The following is a 27797-nucleotide window of genomic DNA, read 5'->3' as shown; positions in this document are numbered from 1 at the left end:
AGTCTATCTTGCACCTAGTCCGAATCCTGGTTTTTTCCGCCCATCCGCGTGGAGGTGGTCGCTCGTTTTTAAAGCCCTGAGACGTTCTACCTCCGACACTGGCTGGCGATTCACACACAGCCAGCCTTCTGCGAGCATCGGGGGCGGGGCCTCTCCCTCAGACGCCTCCCACCTCTGCGGAAGAAGACAGGAAGTTGCATTAGAGGAGGCGGGAGGCGCCCGAGGAGAGGCCCCGACGCTGGCAGAAGGCTGGCTGTGTGAATCGCCGGTATCTAAGGGAGAACGCCTCAGGGCTTTAAAAACGAGCGACCACGCGGATGGGCGGGAGCGGCCGGAAAAGACAGGACTCGGAGGTGCCAGACTCGCGCGGGGGGAGGAGGCAGAGAAAGCGATTGGTACTGTTTAGGCACCATCTCTTCAGAAAATCTGTTTGGATGGGGATGTGCTGGAATAAGGGGGAGTTAAGAGGAGAGCAGCGTTCACCGATCTTGTGATCATGCTCTTTGCCTTTAAATATTTTCAGCAAAAGACCTTAGTTTGAACACAGTCTGTCGTGATTATGGCCTGGATGTCACCGTCCGGAAAGTTTGTTCCACCTGCAAAGTTATTGGTAGCACAGAAGAAGGTGGTACCTGTGGACACGGGGCAGGAGGAAAGTGAGGAGGCTCCCGCTTCAGGTAATGACGGAAATATGCTCAGATGTAGTGTACATTTTTGAGTTTGTTCCGTGCATGCAGGGAGAAAGATGTCCTAGCTTCAGGTTGGTGGTAGATGCAAATTAAGACGTATGTCTTGAAATAAAGATGGAAAATGTTCACATTCAGTAGACGAGATGAAAGTAAATTGGTATTGAGTAACGCTTAGGAAGGCATGCTGGTGCTACTAATAATAATCATTCCTAAAGTGCTATCAGGTATTATCATTTTCTATAGATTTCTAACATACAGAATACAGAAGGCACCTTCTAGTACATATATCCCATGTAATAGCAAGGCTTCACATGTGGCATACTTTCTTAAAACTACCACTTTCCCCTTTTGCTCCCTTCTTCCCCTCACCTATGCCTTACTATTCTGTATTACTTACCCCACTCCAACAAGCTTGTTTGGAGCCCTCTACCTACAAACTGATTTTGTTGGGGTCTCAATGATCTGCAAAAGATTTTCCAAGCCTGTAACTATTCATCTTGTAATTGTTTTTTTGCATATCATACATCTAATATGCATATTATATCATACATATATGCATATCATGTTCTATATGCAGCGCTGTTTGTATGATATAGCACTGTTCAGTGTTGGATGGCATGGCCTCAGTCCATCTGTGCAAATATATTTCCTAGCTGTAAGTAAATCCAATTGAGTAGACAGATTTGCTCCCCCCTTCCAATACTTCTCCCCCCCCCCCCACACAACAAGATCTCTTCATTATTGGGGAATGTATAACCCCTATATCTAAACAGCACACTACACACTTAGCCAAATAGTCTGAACTCCCTTATATAGTGATGAAGGATGCATTGGGCAGGGCTGGGCGCAGCCATTTTCAAGGCAGCGCTGGAAGAGGAGGGAATGTACTACTACTTCCTCCACCACTAAGGTACGGGGGGGTGCGGGGAAGGGGGGGTCACATCACCACACCACCAGGTTGGGGTCTTGCATTTGCGGCCTACTGGGCCACCAGGGCTTTTTTTTTGGGGGGGGGGGGTGTGAGGGGAGGTTAGGGATCTCCAGCCTCCCATGAACTTGGGTCAGGGGGGCACTAGGCCACCAGGGCCTTGCAGTTGCAGGGGTTTCCACAGATCTCCAGCCCCTGTGTTTGACAGGTATGGGCTTTTGACAGGCCGGACCTGTCAAACAAGTGCGGGGAGGATGCGCTCAAGCACAATCTCACACTTTTACCCAATGATCAGCGATAATAGCTGCTTAAATTTGCATGCTATTTATCTCTCATCATAGGAGCGGTAAAGCCCTGTGCTGTTCCAGTGCTATTGTTAGAGCACTGTTTGGAACAGCACGGGGCTTTTGATCATCTGCACCTTAGATCTTTATCTTCATGGGGCACTGAATCTCCTACATATTTAGATCTGTCCAAGGGCCTCAAGCTACAGTTCAAGTCACCCCCAATAAGGTTCCCACCATTTTGGGTATAACTGAGGTAAATAGTGGGTCAAAAAAATGTAGTTTTGTGACTAGTGGGTGCGTTGATGTTTATAATTGTCAGCTCTCATTCATCAATCCTACCTGTTAACGATACCCATTACCCCTCATTATTCTTACCCGTATCATAGAGCGGAAAAGGAAGTGACTTGTGCAGCATGATGACCACACCTCTTTTTTGGATCCCGCAGATTAACAATCCCCTTGCAACAATTTTTCAGTCGCTGCAACCCTTAATTTAGTTTCTTGCAAGAGGGCAATGTCAATTCACACCTCTTACAATTGTGTTAGTATCCTCTTTCGTTTTATAGGGCTGTTGACACCTCCCAGGTTCCAGGTAGCCACCCTAAGTTCCTTACTCTCCCGCATCCTTAAATATTACATACTAGTGTTTGTATACTCCTCAGTTAGCCCTGTTTCCCGATGCCCACCCCCTTCTAGTTGCAGTCTAGTTGAATTAACTTTTCCTCCAAGTATATGACCCACATGGCTCTTGTAGTAATAAATGACAATTAACCATGTTACACCCAGCCATTGAAGACCCCAATGAAAAACTTCCCACCTCCTCCTCCCTCTCTGCCCACACCAGAATCATGCCATCCAGCAGCCCCCTCCCCTGCATTGCATACATCATGCACGTCTCTGAAATTTATGGAAAATGCACCATATCTTTCACATCCATTCAATATTTACCCTTAACATTTTCCATAAGTTAATTACTGAATTATTTTCCTCTCCTTTAATCCCCAGTAGACCTTCTTTAAATTGCAAATCATGGCAGATGAAGGAGAGTGAAACAGGATATGGATGGCTTGGGTGGGCGGTGGGGGAACTTTGTAATCTGGCACCAAACTTATGTGTCACTTATACACATCAGAGGCACCAGTAATTGGCAGTTATGCACATACCTGCACTAGGTGCTATCATAGGTGACAGCTTTTCAAAATGATTGGGGGTGCTAAAGCCAACAGAAATTACCCTTTCCTGGACACAGTTGAGGAATTTGCTAAATATTGGGGGTGCTGAAGCACTCATAACACCCACAGAGGTGGTCCTGTGGGTGCTATTCTGTAAGGAAGTACCTAAGTGCTATAGTATATAACTGCAAGGGGGGTGTACACATGGGCAGGACATGGGTGTGGGTGGTGCCAAGCAATACTTAGGAAGAAAGGCAGAAGAGGGGAGATGTGATAGACATTTAAATACCTACGCAGCATAAATGCATGGGATGCGAGTCTCTTTCAATTGAAAGGAAGCTCTGGAATGACGGGGCATAGGATGAAGGTGAAAGGGGATAGACTCAGAAGTAACCTGAGGAAATAGTTCTTCACGGAAAGGGTAGTGAATTCATAGAACGGCCTCCTGGTAGAAGTGATGGAGACTAAAACAGTATCTGAATTCAAGAGAACTTGGGACAAGTACATAGGATCTCTAAGGGAGCGAAAGAAGATAGTAGGAGGCATGGATGGGCAGACTGGATAGGCCATATGGTCTTTATCTGCCTTCATTTTTCTATGTTTCTATGTTTTTCTATGCTTCATTGTGCACAGCTTATAGAATACTATCGGTTCCAGCCTTGCCTTAGGCGTACCATCTAATGCCAGTTGCAGACCTCAGCGGTGCCCCTCATTGACCATCAATTGTAAGCCAGTAAGAATCTGTCCCTGTGTACGCCTGCTATTACAAGTATGTGCTAGTGTATACCATGTGACCCTTTTAGATATGACCTAATTTTATTAGAGACCATTTATACACATCAATCAGTATTTTACACATGAAAATGGTTTATAAAATTACCTTCCACTTGTCCTGCCCAAAAAGAGTAACGATCACCACAAATGCATGTGAGCTTACTACACCCAATAAATCCCTTTACTCGTTCATTAACATATTTCAAATAGTACGGGCCTTACAATATAACTGTTCATTTCCCAACACTATTTGCTTCTTAAAGGGACCAATGCAATTGTTTGTTCTCTAAACCTCAGTTGCAACTTTTTTTCACATGGACACTGCAGTCCATAGCTCGCCTGCCTCATCAGTTTAGATAAAGACATCATTTCTAAATATTGAATATACTGTAGTGTGCTGTGATAAACTTAATTGAATATTCACTTTTATGAAAATATAAAATTCACACTTGAGTGGAATCAACAGGACTTGCTGCCGTACTCACTGCAGCCATATCTGTGGTTCTACAATTCTTCAATTTCCAGCCATTTACAAAATTAGATCTCAAAAATTATTAACATGAGGTATGCCATCTTCGATTAGATTGTTAAGAAATTGTTTAGCATTTTGGAAAGCTGTTAAGACTCTTTTTTTTTGTTTTGTTTCAAAAATAAGTGTTTTCTAAGGAGATGTCTCTCTTCTCTTCCCTCCCCCACCCCTCCTTTCTGTCATGAGTTTGGGTAGAGAGGCAAAGAGAAGGGGGAAAAAAACAAGTAAAAAAAAAAAGAAAAATGAAATAGTGAGAGGGGTCTGCCTTGGAGGTCTCTAGGGACTACCATTGAAGAACACTGGTTTATAGAGACAGGTGCTGGGGTCCAGGGAGATGCTGTAGCTCACTGAGTTTTGTGTACATGGCTGACTACAGTAAAGTGTGTGTCAGATAATGTTTTAACACTTGTGTTGCAGGTTCTGCATCTCCTGTGAACGTTAGGAAGCCATTTCTAAGAAATCGTTTGAATCCTTGTTTCAAAGGCCACATGTATCCACGCTCGGATGGGATCTGCTGTGACAGCAAGGAGGATGAGGAGATGGCTTGTTTAATACCTGAGGTACATCAGAACTTGTCTTCTGGCACAACGTTTGAGCAGGTGGAGAGAAGCCTTCTGGCATTCAGCAGCTGTCTGTCTGTTCAAAGGAATCTGATAACAGAAACACTTCAGGCTCATGTGAAACCAGTGTCGGTGGACTCCCCATATGGCGAGTTTTACCATCATTTTGCTTTTGCAAACATAGGGCAATGCTGTGCCAGACTGCATGCTTTGATATGGCAAAGACATCACCTGATGCTGGCCCGGGAATACACCAGACGTTTAAAGAGTGCTTCGGATTTCATCCAGAAACTGACTGGCCTGCTTGCCTCTGACATTCATATTCTAGCTATGCAGCAGCACAGTGCAGGCAGCAACAGCAGCACTGCTTGTAGCCCATGGCAGCTGAAAGTGTTATGCGAGAAGCTACAAATTCACACACGTCACTGGAGGATCTTACAAAGGACAATCCGGCGGGATCGGTGGCTGAGGCCTCTCTATATCCGGAAGCCATGTGCCGTGCTACACATGAAAAGAACATTTGCCTTGCTTTCAGATCAGGCCATCTACCTCATAGAACGGTACATAGATAAACTGCTGTGTTACTTAGTCCATGCTAATGTGACTGATGTTTCTACAGATCTAGTATCTGACATCTTCCAAGGGATAGAAATATACAATCGGGTCATGTCAGAGCTCAAGGATCAAATGAAATCTGAACCAACTAGTAGCATATCAAGTTGGGTGGCTTTAGGGCAGGAGGAAGCGCCAAGGAGTGTGGATAACCGTGCCAGAGCCTATCCCATTTCACAATTGTTGAAAATCATTCCTGGCATGAGAGGCCAGCTGACTGCGGAAGGGTTTTATCGGTTTCTTCTTCAGCGAGAGCCACTTATTTCAAGTGTGAGGCAGAGTTGCCTAGATGGAGTGCCATGGGATAAAGTCAAAGTGCATTTGATGCAGAGTAATCTGTTTTCTAAATCCAGGGCCACAGGAAAGAGAAACAGATTGTCCAGGCCCAAACTAGGAGAACCCCGGCAAATGCTGACTTCCCCATCACCCAGTGATCAGCTGCAAGCCATCTGTACGGAGGATGAACAACTCGTGAATACTATTGTGGATGTTTTGGTTTCAATGCCCTATTCTCTTTGGCATCAAGCTCTCAACAAACCAAAGCCTGATAGGCCTTGTACAGAAGTACATCATCTGATCACATCACAGGAAGCCTCAGAAGGAGAAGCCAGTGGAGATTTAAATGGCCCATACTTGGGATGGGTGTCCACAGACCAGCCAGGTGACTCTGATGCCACTCGGATGCTATGTGCACAATTGAGGTCTGAGCAATGGAAGGCCTTTGGAACCTGTCTGTTTGATCAGTTTTACTGTCCACTGAATTCAACTTCTGCATTAGGCAGTCTCTCTTACTATAGAGAGGGTGTGAGCTGGGCAGTCGTACAGATGCTGGAAGAAACGCTGGGAAAAGGTAAGTGTCCATAACTGTCTGAAGAAAGAGAACCTTTTGCCCTCTTTATAGGAGAGGAGAGGTGTAAAATTCCCTTATAAGAGGGTTACCAATGCATCTAAAATTCTAGGTCAGTATTTGGCAGCCCCTGGTCCACATGCCACCATCTGGTGTGCCAGTTTTTCCTATCATACTGGCCAGATTTTCCAACTGATCCCTCTCACACAGCACCTTGTAGCAATAGGACACCGTGATGCAGAAACAGATATAAAAATTAATAAATAAAAAGTTGATTTTTTAAAAATAAATGTTATCTTCTATAAAATGTATTAACCTTTATCTCTGTGCATTCAAGAGGACTTTGATTTCTATTATTGATAGTCTGGTATCTTTTATGAGCCATAAACTCACCAGAACAAAAAAACAAATAGAAAGCATAGAGCTGCACAAATTTGAAAGACCATTTTCCATGGAACTGCATAAACATAGAGCTTCATCTTGTTTTCAAGTCTGGAATCTCAGTTTTAAATAGTGATTCACTGGGAGAAAGAATAAAATGTGTTCAGAAATGTCAGAGCTGAAAACTTGCTGAAGTCGTACAGTCAAAGGACACAACACAGCCATGTTTCAGCAAACGTGCCTTCATCAGGATCCCTTAACATACACAGTACGCTATATGTAGTGAAATGCTTCCAGTCAGTTTACTCATCTGTGCTAGTTCAACTCGATGTGATTTACATTTTGCCAACTTTGTGACCGCTACATATAGTGTCGTGTGTATATTAAGGGCTCTTGATAAAAAGACATGTTTGCCGATACACGGCCTTCAGCACTCAGTCTGGCTTCAGCACTCAGCTTTGGCTTTCTCATGTTTTGTTTCCTCACTCCTTTTTTGCTGTTGTTTATATGTTTGTGAGGATTGGAGTTACTCCTTTTTTTGCTTTTTTGAGAGCTGAAAACTTCCCAGGTGCCTGATCACCTAGGTGTCAGAAATTTCAGTGTTTGATACCTATATTCCATAGAGGAACAGGCTTGTACTATACTGGCACTTTTGCTCCAGCAGGAGAAGTGTCTGCAGCCAGTGTTATTCCGCTGGCTGCCAAAGAAAAGCCTTGTTGCTGCAACATCATCCTCTCTTTCCCTGTAAGGAATGAAGTTGGCAGCGTGGAGGACTCTGCTTTAGTTCCTGCAGCTCCTTTCCCCCCTTGCCACTGTCACTGCTTTTCTTAATAGGAGCTTAGGGAAGGGAAGGAGCACATAGTGCCCATGCAGCTGGCTTTCCCATATTTATTTAAATTATAGGGTGGACAGTAAGATGGGAGGGAGAAGAACAAATGAAAGGAGAAAAGAAGTGAGAAGAAGGTAGGGGAGAGAATGGAGTTGTTTAAAAAAAAAAAAAAAGAAGAAGGATCATGAGAAGGGAAATGAAAGGTAAGCCTAGAAAATTGGGGACACCTATGTGGAGAGGAAGAATATAGGGGGAGATTGAGTGTGCCTTTCTGGTTCAACGATGAAGTTCTATAGGCAGTGCTGGTTTTCAAGACTTCCACAGTGTATGGTAGAGAATTGCATACATGAGTTTTCAGGATAGTACTTGCAGCACTACAGTTTCTTACCACTGCTTAAATCCTAAAATTTTTTTTTTTTTTTTTTGCTTATCCATGAAATTTTATTACGTTACAAATATAAATCGGAGTGGCCTAGTGGTTAGGGTGGTGGACTTTGGTCCTGGGGAACTGAGGAACTGAGTTTGATTCCCGGCACAGGCAGCTCCTTGTGTCTCTGGGCAAGTCAACCCTCCATTGCCCCTGTAAGCCGCATTGAGCCTGCCATGAGTGGGAAAGCGTGGGGTACAAATGTAACAAAAAAAAATCCACAATGCAATTGTAAAGAACATTTACATGTTAAAAATATGCAAATTAAACTGAATAATATATAAACAGGTGAGCGCAAAAGACACATGATGACCAGAGTCAGAGAACAATGATAAGGATATGACAGTGAAGTATTCATTGGGATATCTCAAAAGTAAATATAGGTATGTATGTTATCATAAGTGTACATTATAAGTTACTGGAGGTCTGGATTTTCAGGCATTTTTCTAGAGGAGCCCATATTTTTGTGTATTTAATTAGGGAACTGTGTGACGATGCAGATTCTAGCTGTAATTTATGAGTCTGAAGGACCAGTTGCCACCATGCATGAATATTCCATCCGAATGTTTCTAGTGGTGAAGAATGATCTGTTGACCTATGGTTATTAAGATGTCCACAAGTGTCTTGGAGAAATTAGATAGACTATGTTGAATAGTACATGATTTAAAAATCGTATTCTGAATAGATTCAGGCATTTTAAACTGACAGATGCTGGATATTTTAGACCAGATAGCCGTCCAGAAGGGTTGAATACATGAACAGTCAAACAGCATGTGAGTTAACGTTCCTATTTGAGACTTACAGTCCCAGCAGTGGTTGGATTCCAATAGACCAGCTAGGTGGAGTTTTCGTGGTGTCCAATTAGCTTTATGGTATAAGAAAAACATTGATTGTAGAGTTGCGGCTGTAGTTAATGGTTTGATGAGTGAATACCAGATGGTTTTGTGATGAGATTTTGGTACTTGGTAATTAACCTCTGCTTCCCAGTTGGTTCTCAGAGTTTTGCGTGTTGTATTGTTGCTCCAAAATAATTTTATAAACTGATGATGCTGTATGTCCTTTAGAGAGTAGCAAATTTGAGGTTGCAAGGATAGATGGTTCAATAGCAGAACAGATGGTCAAAGTTTTGGAGGCTTTAATGGAATATGTAAGTTGAATCCATTAGTATATTTGATTCGAATGAAGATCAAATTTATGTTGCAATTGTTGGCATGAAAGCAATTTTAGGCTGTTATTATAACATAATCTTCTATACCATATACCTTTGCTGGCCCAAGACCCCCAGTAGCTGGAAGATATATTGATTTGTATAGTAGAATTAAATCATATTGATTTAAAGTTTGTAATATCTGTAGGATATGTCAAGGTCTAGTAAACATTTTCGGGTACTATCTATTATAGCAAAAGATTTTTGTGCCTGTGTTAGTGATATAGATAAGGCAAGGTTAGTGGGTACTGGAGATAATACAGAGCCACAGTTCAAATTGGAGCCACAGAGGGGTAGAAAAAATAAATGAAGTGAGCCAGTGAAAATCCTGCATGATGATAAAGGATTGGTGATACACTAGAAAATCAAGGAAAAATCGAGGATTTTTTTTTATACCCAGAAATATAGGAAAATGCAGTGATTACACTGAATAACTGAGGCAGGGATTTGGAGGGATGAGAGATACAAAGAAGAATGTCATCAACATATGCTAGACTCTTGTATATTCTGGTATGATAAGCCCAGTATATCTGTATGTGTCAAGATGGTTAGAGATATATAGAGAGAGAGGGCATCCCAGTCTAGTGCCTCTGTGAAGGCGTATGACTAATTAGATTGATGATTATTGGAGAATATACAAGCAATTGGGTTCGTATACAATACTTTGATCATATCTATAAAGTTGGAATGCGCTCCACACCACTGCAAAATGTGAGAAAGATATTTCCATTCCACCTTGTCAAAAGCTTTCTTGGCATCGCGTGATAGTGTGATGACAGGGTGATCAGTGCTTTTGGCTAGTTCTGAAAGGTGGAAAAATATTCTAGAATTATCTGTTATTAAATCTTCCTGGCTTTAATAAAGCCTACTTTCTGAGGAGATATTATTTTACCAATTACACTTTGTACTCTGCAAGTATTTTTGCATATGTTTTGCAGTCAGAATTGAGAAGAGATATTGGTCTATAGTTTTGAACTAGCTGAGTATCCTTGTTTGGTTTTGGTAGAACTGTAATTATGGCGTCTGTAAATCTAGTCTTTGTTACTGTTGAGGGAGAGGAGAGATGATTAAAGATTTGTTGCATGTATGGTAGGAGAAGATTTTGATATAGCTTATACAATTCAACTGGAATCCTGTCGGGGCCAGGTGATTAAGAGCTTTGAGGATATCTTCTTCATCTATATGTTTATTAAGGATTGAGTTATCTGAATCGTGAGTAATAGGAGAGAGAAAATTATTAATATGAGACTCATCACCAGTGAACTCAGATTGGTACAGGACGGTGTAGAATTGATGGAAAACTGCTGAAACGTCTGATGTGGAGGAAACTATCTGTTGTGACTGATTTTTAATTGCAGGTATTTGTATTTTAGATTTCCTTAGGTTTGCTGCTTTTATTACCTTCTGCATATTTTGACTTAAGTTTTATAAATATGTCTTATGTTGCCTGATCACTGGTGAGTTTGTTATGGGTGTATTTTAATTGGAGAAGTGAATTGAAGTCAGAATCATAATTGTGTAATCTATATTTCTGTTCAAGATCTTTTATTTGTTTCTAGTTTATCAAGCAAAACATTACTTTCTTTTAAGCTGCTATATACAGTGGGGGAAATAAGTATTTGATCCCTTGCTGATTTTGTAAGTTTGCCCACTGACAAAGACATGAGCAGCCCATAATTGAAGGGTAGGTTATTGGTAACAGTGAGAGATAGCACATCACAAATTAAATCCGGAAAATCACATTGTGGAAAGTATATGAATTTATTTGCATTCTGCAGAGGGAAATAAGTATTTAATCCCTCTGGCAAACAAGACCTAATACTTGGTGGCAAAACCCTTGTTGGCAAGCACAGCGGTCAGACGTCTTCTGTAGTTGATGATGAGGTTTGCACACATGTCAGGAGGAATTTTGGTCCACTCCTCTTTGCAGATCATCTCTAAATCATTAAGAGTTCTGGGCTGTCGCTTGGCAACTCGCAGCTTCAGCTCCCTCCATAAGTTTTCAATGGGATTAAGGTCTGGTGACTGGCTAGGCCACTCCATGACCCTAATGTGCTTCTTCCTGAGCCACTCCTTTGTTGCCTTGGCTGTATGTTTTGGGTCATTGTCGTGCTGGAAGACCCAGCCACGACCCATTTTTAAGGCCCTGGCGGAGGGAAGGAGGTTGTCACTCAGAATTGTACGGTACATGGCCCCATCCATTCTCCCATTGATGCGGTGAAGTAGTCCTGTGCCCTTAGCAGAGAAACACCCCCAAAACATAACATTTCCACCTCCATGCTTGACAGTGGGGACGGTGTTCTTTGGGTCATAGGCAGCATTTCTCTTCCTCCAAACACGGCGAGTTGAGTTCATGCCAAAGAGCTCAATTTTTGTCTCATCTGACCACAGCACCTTCTCCCAATCATTCTCGGCATCATCCAGGTGTTCACTGGCAAACTTCAGACGGGCCGTCACATGTGCCTTCCGGAGCAGGGGGACCTTGCGGGCACTGCAGGATTGCAATCCGTTATGTCGTAATGTGTTACCAATGGTTTTCATGGTGACAGTGGTCCCAGCTGCCTTGAGATCATTGACAAGTTCCCCCCTTGTAGTTGTAGGCTGATTTCTAACCTTCCTCATGATCAAGGATACCCCACGAGGTGAGATTTTGCGTGGAGCCCCAGATCTTTGTCGATTGACAGTCATTTTGTACTTCTTCCATTTTCTTACTATGGCACCAACAGTTGTCTCCTTCTCGCCCAGCGTCTTACTGATGGTTTTGTAGCCCATTCCAGCCTTGTGCAGGTGTATGATCTTGTCCCTGACATCCTTAGACAGCTCCTTGCTCTTGGCCATTTTGTAGAGGTTAGAGTCTGACTAATTCACTGAGTCTGTGGACAGGTGTCTTTCATACAGGTGACCATTGCCGACAGCTGTCTGTCATGCAGGTAACGAGTTGATTTGGAGCATCTACCTGGTCTGTAGGGGCCAGATCTCTTACTGGTTGGTGGGGGATCAAATACTTATTTCCCTCTGCAGAATGCAAATAAATTCATATACTTTCCACAATGTGATTTTCCGGATTTAATTTGTGATGTGCTATCTCTCACTGTTACCAATAACCTACCCTTCAATTATGGGCTGCTCATGTCTTTGTCAGTGGGCAAACTTACAAAATCAGCAAGGGATCAAATACTTATTTCCCCCACTGTATATTAATTCTCCACAAAGTGAAGGTTTAAAAGCTTCCCAGACTGAGGAGATCGGAGATTGGTTGCATATTGAAGTGAAGAAAAAATTCTTGAATGAAGGTTTGAACTCACTCCTTAATATCATCTTCTGCTAGAAGTTTCGTATTTAATTTCCAAATGGGAGATTTTGGTAGTTCTGTTATGAGCGAATTAATACTAAGAGAGAGAGAGGGGAATGATTAGATATAACTATAAGGTGAATGGTTGAATTTGTTATAGATGCTATTTGAGTTTCGGAAATGAGGAAAAAGTCTATCTGGGAGAAAGTACAGTGAGGGGCAGAAAAAAATGTATAATCTCTAGTGTCTGGATGAAGCTTCTCCAGGGATCCAAGAGATTTAGTTGTGATATAAAAGAGTGGAGGATAGTGTTTGCCTTAGCAGGTGTGGAGGGAACAGAGGAGTGCCTGTCAATCCAATGGTCTAGTGGTGTGTTAAAATCCGCTGCCATATATATGGGGAGGGGGGTCTAATTCAGAGATCTTCAAGAATAGGGATGTAAAAAATTTGGTGGAGTCTGCATTAGGAGCATATATATTCATTAAAATAATACAGTTTAACCGAATTTACACTTTAAGAATGATCCAACGAACCTCATCTTTATGTTGCTCCATTGTCTTAACTGGCAAAGTTTTGTGAAAGAGGATAGATACCCCTAGTTTTCTACCTACAGAGGGTGGATGCATCAATAGACTGAGAGATCCAGGGAAAGTAAGGAAGATAATTCTGAAGTTTGGAAATATGCATTTCTTGCAAGAAAATAATGGTTCTTTACTTTTTTTTAAATGCGTGAAAACTCTTTTTCTCTTTACCGGATGTCCAAGTCCATTGACATTCCAGAAGATTAGAGTTAAGGGAGTGCATGACATAGGACAATAATAGAAATCACAGAGAAGGGATTAAAAAGTACTTGTGCACTCAATAGTAATTAAAAAAAGCTTTGACTCTGGTACATCTTGAAAAACTATGGCATAAAGAACTCTTATAATGAGCTTGACCAGTTCAACAGACAATTGTTGAAAACTGTCTTCTTTGCCACATTGAGGGAGCTGTGGAAATGGACAGCCAAGGCTCTGTAGAGCAGCAGTAATGGAATTTCTGAATATGACCGTGAAGTAATGAAAGCGCAACCTGAAATTAAGGATTGTTGGTTATTTGTTTCCAGCATATGTGCCAGAAGAGTGTGAAGCTGAGCTAAAGAACTTGTGTGTGTGTCTCCTTGCACAGGCAGCTATCATATCCTGGGATCGAGGTAAGAGGAAAACTGGCTCCTAGTAGCAAGAGCATAAACATCTTTGTCCATGCATTCTTTTCCTTCTGACTTTCCATTTTCTATTTTTTTCCCCCCACCTTACTACTTCCCCTTATCTTCTTATCATTACCACAGTCTACTCTTCTGATTAGGTATGATCTCAGTAGTGGTGCAATTATATTTATACCTTGGGGGCACCATCATATTTTTCAGCCAGTAAATCATAAGCACTTATAAGTAGTGTAGTACCATCTTAGCTAATCATATAAGCTCATTCCATTATGTAGCTTCCCACTATTCCAGAACCTGTGGGATAGTTGTGTCCATCAGCCAGCGGATGGAGACAGAGAACTGAAGACTGAGCTGAGACGTGTCTCTCTAGGCATCCAGTCCAGCTCCTCATTATTTTCTATCTCCAGCAGGTGGATGGATACACTTTTCAGCCTCTGGTTCTGGGTGATTTGTTTCTGGTCTAGTTGGTTAACTGGCCCCCAGTTGAGTTTGGTGGGTGACTTGTCTGCAGAGTCATATCTGGAGGTCTTCAGATCTCTGTTTCTGGTGCCCTGCAAATTTACTTCTTTCCTCCCTTCACCTCACCCCTGTTTACTGTGGAGCACTCCTTTCCAGCACTGCAACCTTAAAAAAAAAAAAGAAGAAGAAGGAAAGAGGTTTACTGTAGAGCGTGGGAGAGAGTATCAGTCCTGATTTTGTCTCATCTGGGGGTAATTCATGTGGAGAGCTGGGGAGGGATCCTAACACTGCTTGGGACTGTGTGGTGTGGCACTTGTGATAGTCGGGATGAATGGCAACTCCCACAGAGGGAGTTAAGTGTCATTCCTGGGACCTGCTGGCCGACGTTGGAGTGTTGCAGTGCGTGCAAACTGGGAATCCCGTGGGAGATGAAGGAAACGGTCAGTAGCAGCACATCTATGGATTTGGCACAGCATCCGAATATGCTAGAGACGTTGGGCTTTCCGGCACAGCCGGTGCGCAGTTTGATGCAGGAGAGCATGGGAACAGGAGCCATTTTGTCGGAGCTGACTGGCAGTGAGGAACAGCCTCTCATCATGCATGGAGCACAGCCACCATTTTACAACCTCGGGGCCCAACAGAGCATTCAGCTGCTTCGGTATCTTTGTTTTCTCTGGAGTCTATATTGTGCTTACACCAGGCCTATTGACTGAAGCAGGGACAGTCAAGAGTTGCTGCAAGGTGCTTCAGTTTCTTACTCTGCTGACGTGACTCCTAAAGATCTCGTTTAGAACTCCAGGAATGGGCAGATAAGGCTCTCTGCTTCTCCCTCATTATGTGATGTGACCTCTGTCTATTCAGAGGAACCATTATTGAAGGAAAAGAATACTGAGGTTGTTTCATAAAAAGGAGCTCAGTACTCTTTTCTGAGGCACTGGCAGTACTTTCCATTGAGGAACCTTCTGCTTTGGTATCAGGAGTTCCATCTTTGTCTATCATGAAGCTTTGGAGGTCCTTCTATAGCCTTCCCAATGCATCCAGATGTTCAGGGCGTGATTACAGCAGAATGGGTTTCTCTGTATGCGGGGCTAAGAGTGGGAAGATCTGTGGCTCGCCTCTACCTGTTGGTTCTGGAGGAGAAAGAGAAATTGCAGCTTCCCAGGGTGGACTCCCTTATTATGGCTATGACTAAGAAGACCACTTTGCCAGTGGAAGGGGGCATTTGCCCTAAAAGACCTACAGGATAGGAAGCTAGAAGGCTCGCTGAAACAAGCCTTTGAAGTGGCCTCTTTGTGCCTTCATGGCGACAGTGTGCAGCTCGTTCGTTGCAAGAGCGTGCCTGAAGTTGCATCAGCAGTCTGCAACACAAGATGGGTGCCATAATACCCAGCTGGAAGTGGGATTGGCGTACTTGGCAGATGCTGTTTATGACTTGTTATGGGTTATAGTCCACAGTATGTCTTTAGCTGTTGTCTACTTCTGTCTTGCCTCTGAGACAGGAGTAACCTTTTGGAGGTCTCCTGGAGGGTGGACCCTTGCCCCCCAGGCAGAACCCCAGGCAAGAAAAACTCTAGCTACTAAATAAGTATTAAACATAATAAATGTTTGTTCAAATAGTCAAGCCAATCAGCAATTATTGAAATATCAACAAATAAAATCCCAATAGAGTATAATATGTAGCAAATAAAAACAGAGTTTTCCCTGGGAGCTGTCAATATGTCCACCTGCTAGTGTAGGCATATTGAGGCTCTCCATCCTCAGTTCTGTTTCCTCTTAAATACTTTTTTTTTCTTCCTTTCTTCATTATCTTAATTAGAATTACCCTTCCTACCTAATGAATATGCATCTTTCTAGAACATCCAGTTCCAGCACGTTGCATCAACTTCTATCATTTATTCCTTCAAATTCTTTGACAGTCATATAAAGCAAATGTTTTCATTTGATATGGGTTGACCCAATTTCGGCTAGGCTTCTGAGGATCCATTCCTTCTGAAGCCTAGCCGAAATTGGGTGGTGGAGCAGGTGGGGGGAAGAGGGGTTGGTGGTTGGGAGGCGAGGATAGTGGAGAGCAGACTTATACGGTCTGTGCCAAAGCCGGTGATGGGAGGTGGGACTGGTGGTTGGGAGGCGGGAAGTACTGCTGCGCAGACTTGTACGGTCTGTGCCCTGAATAAGGCAGGTACAAATCAAGGTAAGGTTTACACACATGTTGTCTTGTTGGGCAGACTGGATGGACCGTGCAGGTCTTTTTCTGCCGTCATCTACTATGTTACTATGTAAGGGATGTGATATATATAAAAATGTATAAACAAAATCAGATTATTATACATAAAAACATCTATATCTTTTAGTGAAATAGCTAAAGTTGATTGTAACTCAAACCAAATAAATAGAAATCACAGTACGTGACCTTAAGACACAAACTTCAAGAACAAGCCTGTGACTTAACCGGACAATCCTATGCTGTTTGTTAAAGCCACAAAACTCCTATACATTACAGCTCAAAGTAGGTTTTGTTACATTTTGTTGTCATGACTGCGGTCCTGTCCCGCACCCCGACTAACCTCTCATGGTCGAGAGGCATCGAGGTCGGGCTCTCCGGCAAACTCCGGGCCTCTGGATTGCCTTTCCGGAGCAGCAGGCCTACCCCCTCCTGTGGCTTCTGACTGATATCGGCCCTTCCCCTAGGCGGACGCACGCGCTGCTCTGTCTCCACTTTTAAAGGGCCAGCGGTGGGAGGATCCTGGGATGCCCTTTGATGACATCATGTGCAGGGCCCTTTATAAGGAATTCCGGAGTTCTTCTGCTTGCCTTTGCAACAAATTTTCCAGCAGTGTCTTGGGTGCTTCTCCAGCCTTGTACCTGTAGTCCTCCCTTCTAGTTGTCTTCAGCCTTTGGTCCCCAGCCTCGTTCCTGTCATCTGTCACAGTCCAGCCATGTTCCAGTCTTCAATCTAGCCTGTTCCAGTTCATGTTTTCTGTTGTTTTTGGTCTTCAGGCTCCTGCTTTTTCCTGGCCTCGATTCTGTCAGGCCAGCCCCCAAGAGCCATCCTCTGATCCTAACTCCATCAGACTATCTCCCCAGGGCTCTTCTAAGAGTCACACTTGGTCTCGGCTCCACCGGGGCGAGACTTGCCTGCTGCTAGTTGGAGCCTACCTAGCCTTCAGGCTGGATGGGTAGGTCAAACTCAACTGCGGCCCAAGGGCTCATCGACTTTGAGTGTGACAATTGTTATGCATATTAAGTCAGTTATACTGTTTTTATAATTGAAGACCTTTGGTACGTTTGTTTTGTGCCTTAGATCATCTGCTGCTATGTAAATTTATTATTTTGTAGATTTTCATATTTCAAACTTCTTGTTTTGTTTATTGAGATTTTTTAACCTTCTTTATGAAGAGATTTACCCAAGGTGGTGTACAGCAGATACAGTTTTACATAAAACTTCTTAACAGCATAATAATAAAATGACAAAATATAAACAAATACAATCAATGAGGTACATCTGGACACGGCAAATTGAAACCTAGTAATAGGACTAACGTGAAACAGTATCAGAAATACACACATTTAACAGTACTGCAGAACAATCATATAACAACAAAAATATGATAAATATCAGTAAAATACAAACAATACTATAATAGCATGGAAGAACATTCAAATAACATAGATATAATACGATGTTGGTATAATACCAATGAAACACCTCATAAGCACAGATTAGAACATTTGAATAACATAGATATGTTAATTCTGTGTTTACAGTACAATGAAACATCTTACTGTGTAGCCAAGGAGTCAAGTGCAGATGTATAGATGGGAACAAGATGGGTAGTACAGGGTCAGTTGGGATAATTAGATAGGTGGCCAAACTTAAGGCAAGTTCTGTGTACAGTTAAACAAGATACGAGGAACAGGTCTAAGTTACAGGGTTTGTAGCAGACTAGTCCAGGTGCAGAGTGAGTATATAGTCAGCCACCATATATATTAAAGGCTTGGGAGAAGAGCCAGGCTTTCACCTGCTTTCTGAAGAAGAGGTAGTCTTGAGATGTTGTTTGGAATTTGCACTGCCTGATAATGTTAGGGGCCCTTTTACTAATGCTTAGCGCATGTCTAATAGAATTAGCATGCACTAAATACTAACACACCCATAGGTATGAAATAGACTTCTTAGCATTTAGTGCATGCTAATTCCATTAGTGCATGTTAAGGGCCCCTTTAGCTTTTTGTTTTACACAACTTGGGTTGTATTTTTAAGTTGAATTGTTATGTTTGGAAAAGAAATGCTTCACTTGAAAGAGATATGTTGCCCAACCCCATTATAATGTGGTGCCTGGGGGTCCAAGGAATCACATCGCAGTATAAGCAGATTGCATTAGAAATTTCAACCCATTTTTCTGCATTCAACTTATACAGTTCCTTCTATCTGTTTTGCATGCTCATGACAATTGAAGTAGTGTATAAACCACATGTCAAACTTTTATTGAGAAGGGAAAACATAATGCACTTTGTATTTATTCAGACAAATGCACCGTCTCATGTAACTGACAACAGATAAAGGTCATATGACCCATCCAGTCTGCCCATCCTCTAACCCCTAACTCTTCCTTTTCCTAAGCGATCCCATATGCTTATTTCATGCCTTTTTAAATTCTGGAACAGTCCTTGACTCCACAACCTCCACCGGGAGGCCATTCCACGCCTCCACTACCCTTTCTGTGAAATAGTACTTCCTTATATTACTCCTAAGCCTATTCCCTCTTAACTTCATCACATGCCCCCTCATTACGGAGCTCTGTTTCAGTTGAAAAAGGCTCTCTTCCTTTACGTAAATGTCCTTTAGATATTTAAACGTCTCTATCGTGTCTCCTCTCTCCCTCCTCTCTTCCAGAGTATACATGTTGAGGTTCATAAGCCTGTCCTATAATTTTTGCATTCAAGACCGCTTACTAATTTTGTAGCCGCCCTCTGGACTGACTCCATCCTGTTTATATCTTTCCGTAGGTGCGATCTCCAGAACTGCACGCAGTACTCCAAATGGGGCCTCACTAGAGAATTATACAATGGCACTATCACCTCCTTTTTCCTGCTGGTCATGCCTCTCTTTATGCACCCAAGTATCCTTCTGGCTTTGACTGTCACTTTTTCTACCTGTTTGGAAGCTTTAAGGTCATCAGACACAATCGCCCCCAAGTCCCACTCTTCCTTTGTACACTGAAGCACTTACTACTACTACTACTACTTAATATTTCTAGAGCTCACCCCCTATACTGTACTGTTCCTTTGGATTCTTGCGACCCACGTGCATGGCCCTGCATATTTTGGGATTAAACCTTAGTTGCCAAATATCGGTCCATTCCTCCAGCTTCGCTAGGTCCTTCCTCATGTCATTCACGCTCTCTAGAGTGTCCACCTGTTGCAGAGTTTGGTATCATCCGCAAAGAGACAAACCTTACCAGACAGCCGTTCTGCAATATCGCTCACAAAGACGTTAAAAAGAGCCGGCCCTAGGAACGATCCCTGTGGTACTCCACTGACAACATTCTTTTCTTCAGAGCAAGCTCCATTTACCACTACCCTCTGTCTCCTTCCATTCAACCAATTTTTAATCCAATCAGTTACTCTAGGTCCCATACCGATGGCACTCAATTTATTTATCAGTCGCCTGTGTGGAACCGTGTCAAAGGCTTTGCTGAAATCCAAGTATACCACATCAAGCGCCCCTCCCACGTCCAACTGTTTGGTCACCCAGTCGAAGAAGACTGTCAGATTCGTCTGACACGACCTGCCACTAGTGAAGCCATGCTGCCTCGGGTCCTGCATCCCATTTAGTTCAAGAAATTTCACAATCCTCCTTTTTAGAAGTGTTTCCATTAGCTTGCTCACCACCGAGATCAGACTGACAGGTCTGCAATTTCAAACCTTCTCCTTACTTCAACTCATGTGCAAAGGAACCACAGCCGCCCTTCTCCAGTCTACTGGGACCACTCCAGTTTCTAAGGAAGCATTGAAGAGGTCCATCAGCGGAGCCGACAGAACTTCTCCGAGTTCCTAGAGCACCCTTGAGTCATTTCTTGTTTAAAAAAATATCGAAGGTTGACTGTTTCATTGTGTCTGTTTGCTTTTTATGATTTCACTCAAGTGTTTTAATTGTAAAACTGAAAGAGAAAATCTAACTTTTCCGTTTCAAGAAATTTCAATCCTGTTAACCTGTAAGTGCCTCTGTGATCTTAGGTGGTGGCTCAGGTTCTTCATTCTCATCGTCTTCGGTTGTATCCAAATCATGATTTTCACCAGTAACATTATCGATTATTTCCAAATCGGTCATGTGCTTATATGTAGGACAGCTGTTATTCCCATCTATTCAAGATTCTGTAGATTCCCCACTCTCCCTATCAATCCAAATCAAATGGTCTCGTGTCTCGCCAGCGGGGGCTTTAACTCACAAAAAGTACACATCCTAGGGCTACAAACTCTTCTTAACACTCAAAGGCATGTGAAGTTAAAGTCAAAAGATTCTTTATTCATTTTTCTCTTGTAGAAAATATCAGAACCTACCACACTCCCTATCAACAGCACTCTTTCTGCATTGGCCATGTCATTTTCTGTGATGCCTTTATTTTCCGTGAGGCCCTCAGAAGTGTATCTTTCCAAGAACTGTTCGGTAGCGGTGACATTTGCCTTCAAAGTCATTCTCCATCGCTGTCACTGGCTACCTGTGAGTAATCATGGACTATACTAGCACCAGTTAGGTTTCTCCAATATTTGGAAATGCAGATTTTTGTGATCTCATCCCAGGTTTCACCACTAATGTAAAAAAACTTCTTTTAGGCTTAGTTTCTTTAAAAATGCAGTGACTGAATCCTTACTTGTGATTATTCTCTGTCTTGCAGAAAGAAGTTCATCTTGAACGTTGATATGATACCGTGATCGAGCAGCTGTATTTTAGATGTGTTTTGGGGCAAATAGCTGTCTCGGATTTTACCATCTCTGCTTATTAGGTTTTTGGCAGACAGGTGGGCAGGGCAGTTATCTAGTTACAACAGAGCTTTAGCATCAGACTCTCTCTGCATTGGCCATGTGGTGATTTAAAGTTGCCTACACAAAGTGGTGTCAGTTTGTGATTTCCTGTTTGGTTAACACATAAGAGAATAGTCACTCTGTCCTTCATTTGCTTGAAGCCTTCCCTTTGCTGATAGTCATTCATAGTAAATGATGGCAGAAAAAGACCTGCATGGTCCATCCAGTCTGCCCAACAAGACAAACTCATATGTGCTACTTTTTGTGTATACCCTACTTCGATTTGTACCTGTCCTCTTCAGGGCACAGACCGTATAAGTCTGCCCAGCACTATCCCCACCTCCCAACCACCAGCCCCGCCTCCCACCACCGGCTCTGGCACAGACCGTATAAGTCTGCCCAGCACTATCCCCGCCACCAGCTCTGCCACCTAATCTCGGCTAAGCTCCTTAGGATCCATTCCTTCTGAACAGGATTCCTTTATGTTTATCCCATGCGTGTTTGAATTCTGTTACCGTTTTCATTTCCACCACCTCCCGCGGGAGGGCATTCCAAGCATCCACTACTCTCTCCGTGAAAAAATACTTCCTGACATTTTTCTTGAATCTGCCTCCCTTCAATCTCATTTCATGTCCTCTCGTTCTACCGCCTTCGCACCTCCGGAAAAGGTTCGTTTGCGGATTAATACTTTTCAAATATTTGAATGTCTGTATCATATCACCCCTGTTTCTCCTTTCTTCCAGAGTATATATATTCAGGTCATCAAGTCTCTCCTCATACGTCTTGTATCGCAAATCCCTTACCATTCTCGTAGCTTTTTTTTGCACCGCTTCAATTCTTTTTAAATCCTTCGCAAGGTACGGCCTCCAAAACTGAACACAATACTCTAGGTGGGGCCTCACCAACGACTTATACAGGGGCATCAACACCTCCTTTCTTCTGCTGGTCACACCTCTCTCTATACAGCTTAACAACCTTCTAGCTACGGCCACCGCCTTGTCACACTGTTTCGTCGCCTTCAGATCCTCAGATACTATCACCCCAAGATCCCTCTCCCCGTCCGTACCTATCAGATTCTCCCCGCCTAACACATACATCTCCCGAGGGTTTCTATTCCCTAAGTGCATCACTTTGCATTTCTTCACATTGAATTTTAATTGCCAAACCTTAGACCATTCTTCTAGCTTCCTCAGATCCTTTTTCATGTTTTCCACTCCCTCCCGGGTGTCCACTCTGTTGCAGGTCTTAGTATCATCCGCAAATAGGCGGATTCTTTCAAGCCAGTGTTATTTATTCGGTAACATTTAATAACACAGTCTGGTCTCATCATGGTTATAGGCCTATTCTGTGGTATAGCCACCATTTCTAATTATTTTCTGAAGCTGGGAGGGGTATGAGCATGTGGCCTCATCTTCAGCTAAACGTATCTCTCCAGAAATAATGGTTTTGATTAGCCCATGTCATCTTTTAAAGCAATTTAGCCATCCACTACTTGCCGTAATTGACATTGACCTATTTCCGTGAAGTTCTTTGTGAAAGGTTTTGGCTTGCGTTTGTAGATGGGGTCCAGACAGAGGAATGCCTTCGGATCTTTCTTGGACAAACCACTGGAAAACAGCTTTATCCAACTGCTGTCTTCATTTCAGTCTGTCGTTTGTTTTTATGGACTTAGCTGCATCACAAAGTTTCTCATCCTCCTTTTTCCATCCATGAACTGTTGACTCGTTGATTGCTAGGTTTCTAGCCACTTGGGTCTGCTGGACTCCAGATTTGATTCTGTAGCACAGCAGTTTTTTCTTCTAAACTATACTTTTTATGTTTTTCTTTGACCCAAGGAGGTATGATTTGAAGTATGAGATGGCGTCTCTGCTCCAAATGGGTGGAGACAGTTTTGATGTTACAACATCATGCCATTTCCTGTTAAATCACATCATAAGTGGATTTGCATTATAAGCAGATATGTGTTATAACAGAGTTGAACTGTATGTGTTTTAAATTCATTTATCTGTTGGGTTTTTTTACATTCATTTTTCTGTGCTTGTTCCTAGTTTATGCAAATACAAAATGTCAAAATATAAATTTTATATTTTTATTGACATTATTTGTGTTTATGATATTTTTATATTCTTGTTATAATAGACCTCTGGTGCAGCTTTAGTAGTCGAAATGTGGCCACTTTGGGTGCGTGTTTACCAACCAAGTCTTGGAATATCATCTTGGACTCATGTTTTTGGTGCTAATCTTTTGGTTCCATATAGTCTGATGTAATTTTGGTTTTCTCATTCAGTCATACAATACAGACCTGCATACCAGTGCATGTAATAGTTGGCCTGATAGTACAAACATATAATATAAATAAAAATATCAAGATAAAATTCCTACTAGTGTTGTACCCTCCTTCCTCTACCATATTTTCACTGGGGGAACTGGGACACAGTGCATAACAAGCCAAATCATTACATCCATTAACTTACCCTATCAAGTTAACATTATAAATGAACATATCTTAAATCTGAGCCATATTCTACAATACATCTGGATATTGAGCTGTGTAAGACTGTCCTATGTATACATTTTCAGACTAGTGTCATGTTTTTGTATGGTGAGACTGTTCCAGGTGGCATTTCTTGGGCTAATCTCAATATGTCAGTGGGTTTGAGCCCACATTCTTGATCTAATCCAAGGACAGTGATAATCCCAGCTGTTCATGACAGTTAAGGTGTGCCATGCCTAATTATACCCTATATAATGGCTTTTTTTTGTTAGGTTGTTGGTTCCTTTCTTTATGTATGGCTTTTTCTCTCTCTGTAGAGTTCTGCAGTGCATTAGGCTGTGGCGTAAACGACAAATGCGTTCCTGAGACAGGCAAAACCGATGGAGTTGTACGGAGCAGAACTGCAGGACTCTTCCTGGGCGTTTTTCAGTCTCTGGAATTTTTATTGCAGTGTCTAGATTTGCCGTGGATCTGCAATGTCAGTGAGTAACTCTAACTCTAACCATTACTGCACCTGTTCATTGAGAGAAGTGAATGGTCATGTGGGAGACTGAACAGCTAGGAAAGAGGAATACTGATCTAGTCTGCAAACTGTGTGTTAAATGGCCAGATTACCCTTAATATATCTGAAATCCTTCTGATGTTTGCTAGTAAATACAACCAAGCTTTGATAGCTGACTAAATCAACCTCTGATTGCCTTTACACTGGACCAGTGTTTTTGTGCACAGTGTCCCTTCTTTCTCTTAATTTAAACCACGTAAAAAAAAAAGTGCAGTATAAAGGTAAGCTATAATTTTATGAAAAACCTTTTCTGAAAATTAATTTATTAATGTAAATACTTCTAAATACATTATAAACTTAGGGCCTCTTTTACTAAACCATGCTAGCAATTCCCACACGGCAAATGCGGCGCATACCATTCAATTTGAATCGCTAGCACGGTTTAGTAAAAGAAGCCCTTAGTTTTGAAACACTGAAAGCAGATTACTCTTCCTTTAAGACTGTTGCTTTGCTTATTCAGAATCCCTCATTTTTATTTATTTCCTTCCATTTCTAAAGTACTATTTGTTTTTGTTTTTTTGGGAGAACTAAGAGTATTGTTCAAAATAAAAGGAAATATAACAATAGAGGCCTTCTATAATTAGGCACCTTCATTTAGGTGCTCCAATGTCATGACATAGAAGCCTATTCTGGTAGAAAATACAGCAAGGATGAGGCACGGTCCTTAGGAATGCATTCTATATGTTGCATATGTGAGTGAGAACCCTGCTTATGCTGCTTCCATATGTATGTCCCCCTTGCAAATATGTGCTATGTAAATAGGTATTTGCAAAATACTGTGTAGGCAAAACATTGGCATTTATGCACATATATCATTATTTTATACATCCATAAACTAGGCGCCCATATTTATGCATGCAGAATTGCCCTTATAAGCTTCGGTACATCCATAAAACATCCACCTGCAAAATACCTCCTCCCTGTTCTCCTCCAAGAGTTAATAGTGCGGAATCTTTCCTCTGCATCTTCTCTCTTCTGCCTGTATCCTTCTGGTTGTAGGACCTTTACTTACTGTTCATGCAGACTTTTATTTAGAGTCCCAGTATCTTACAAAGGTTGGTATATCAGTCCTCTTAGGTATTATATCAAAAATTTGAACTTGCTAAAATGGGGTGGCTTGCTTTATACACCTTTTCGAAAGCATGTCTGAGCAAAATTGAGTGCAGTTTTTTCCCTTAAATTACTCACCAGTGGTTAAAAAGTTAGTTAATACTGTGTGTGTTTGTTGTGTACTTCCCTTCCCCCTTCTGAGACTTCCCTTGCATTAGGAATGAGTTGTGGGTGGCCTTTTCCTGCCTTTATATTGCTCTAGTCACAGTTTGATGATTAACCCGACTGGCCCACTGAGAATGCACTCTGGCTTGATTGGTCCTTAGTTATGCATCCTTCCTTATTGGCTCCCTTATTCTGATGCTCCCACTCTACCCTGCCCTCACCTAGGTCTTACTTTACTTGTGAGTTTGAGTGCTATACTTTTCCTGATCTCTAGTACTTGATCATTGCCTTCTTTTGGATTTGTTAGGAACTGGGCAACATTCTGGGGAAGGGGGAGCCTATTCCAGAAAGATGAGCTCCACCTTAACCGGGGTAGAATCAGGCTGCTGGCATCAACATTTAAAATGGAGATAGAGCAACTTTTAAGCAAAAAAAAACTGGGGGGAAGGCCGACAGTCGCTCAAAAGCACATGGTTTGGAACAAGGTATCTTTAAAAGATCACCAAAACTGGGAAGATAGGTTGCAATAGAGACCATAGTTGACCAGGTGTCTTTAAATTCAGAGCAGATATATTTTAAAGATTGCAAATAACTGTCAACTGCTGAGCAAGCTACAAATAGGAACAACAAACATTGTTTGAAATGTCTGTATGCAAATGCAAGAAGCCTAAGAAATAAGATGGGAGAGTTAGAATATATTGCACTAAATTAAAAGATAGCTATAGTAGGCATAAGAGTTATTAAACTTATGGCAAGGGACTCAGACCCTAGGTGATTAGTCTATCCGATTTAGAATGGAACAGCTAGAGTCTGGTCGCTGTATTCTGGTAGGGGCTGCCCTCTCACATTAAGGACGAGCTGGCGGGATGTGACCTCTCTATGAACCTCGATGACCTCATTCTACTCTATACTCAAGTAGATATCCCGGGAACGGGCACAAAAGCACAGGGCCAGTCTCGAACCCTTCTGTTTGGCCTCCACATTCCAACACAAACTCTCTCCAACTCCCTCGAAGACCCCGACGTTGGCTGAAAGTGGCGAGCCCATGCAGGTAGATCGTCTCTAAGCCTTCTGGATCAAGAAAAGCAGCGCAGGCACAACTTGGGCCTTTGTTTGTATTGTGGAGAAAGAGGTCATTACGCTCGTCATTGCCACAGGAAGCCAGGAAACCCTTCAGCCTAGTCCTGGCAGGGGAAGCAGGACTAGGTCCTTCCCAACAAATTCCTCATACTCCATTCTTGGTTCCTGCTACTGTTGAAATGGACCCAGGATTTTTCCCTGAAGCATTCATCAATTCTGGGGCGGGGGGGTGCTTTGACAAAGCTCTGGTTTGCCATTACATCATTTCCACTCTCAAGAGTTACCAGTGCCCATCTCTGTTTCCTCAGCATATAGGATCATCGTCCTTAAGACCAAAACAGCCCCCCAGGTCCTGAGGATCGTGGTCCTTCATAAAGAAACTGTTGCCCTTTTATGTCCTCCAAATGGCAGTGAACCCTATCATACTGGGACTCTCGTGGTTGCAGGAACATAATCCCAGTATTGACTGGGCCCAGAGTGAACTGTTGCACGGAGCCCATCCTGCCAGCACCGCTGTTTTAAGTCCAGTGATCCTTACCATCCCACTAGCTACCAGTCAGCCGGGAACCAGAGAAGCCTTGCCCCATCCTTATCGGGACTACACTGATGTGTAGTCTCGATAAGGATGGGAAAATACAGATGTGTTTTCCAAGCAACAAGCAGAGGCTCTGCCATGCCATTGGGACTATGATTGCCTCACAGACCACCTTCCTGGGAAGGTACCTTCTAGGGGAAGAGTCTATCCTTAGAGACACAGGATGTGTCTGCCTACATTGGGGACAATCTGGAGAGAGGCTTCATCCATTTGTCCACGTCCCCTGCTGGGGCAGGGTTCTTTTTCGTTGGCAGAAGGATGGAAGGCTACGTCCTTGTATTGACTACCGTGGTGTGAATGCAATTACCATTAAGAATAAGTGTCCCCTGCCACTCATCTTGGAGTTGTTTGACCAGCTCCAGGAGGCTAAGATCTTTACCAGACTGGATCTCAGAGGGGCTTACAACTTAATCCATATTCGAGAGGGTGACGAGTGGAAAATGGTGTTCAATACCAGAGACGGGCACTATGAGTATCTTGTTATGCCCTTTGGGCTGGCCAATGCCCCTGCCTCTTCCAGAATTTTGTCAACAATATATTCTGTGATGTATTATACAAATATGTCTTTGTCTGCTTGGACGACATCTTGATCTCTCGCTCCCCAGAACAAAGCTGACAACACGTCAAAACAGTC

General features: G+C 42.5%; 1 protein-coding gene across 4 annotated transcripts in view; it reads left to right on the top strand.

The window, feature by feature from the left end:
- The first annotated feature begins 214 nt into the window (after positions 1 to 214).
- CCDC142 (coiled-coil domain containing 142) overlaps positions 215 to 27797 on the top strand; it is a 68035-nt gene continuing 40452 nt past the window's right edge. For all 4 annotated transcript variants that reach the window (XM_030190892.1, XM_030190891.1, XM_030190894.1 and 1 more), the window contains exons 1-4: positions 215 to 677; positions 4797 to 6401; positions 13640 to 13726; positions 24029 to 24193. In XM_030190892.1, the coding sequence (XP_030046752.1) occupies positions 560 to 677; positions 4797 to 6401; positions 13640 to 13726; positions 24029 to 24193 (1975 nt within the window). In that variant the 5' untranslated portion in view covers positions 215 to 559. The remainder of the gene's footprint in view (positions 678 to 4796; positions 6402 to 13639; positions 13727 to 24028; positions 24194 to 27797) is intronic.

This window comes from Microcaecilia unicolor, chromosome 2 (assembly GCF_901765095.1).
Source record: "Microcaecilia unicolor chromosome 2, aMicUni1.1, whole genome shotgun sequence".
In the NCBI taxonomy this organism is placed as follows: Eukaryota; Metazoa; Chordata; class Amphibia; order Gymnophiona; family Siphonopidae; genus Microcaecilia; species Microcaecilia unicolor.
The sequence above is the reverse complement of the archived record's forward strand: the minus strand, read 5'-3'. Positions and strand labels throughout refer to the sequence as shown.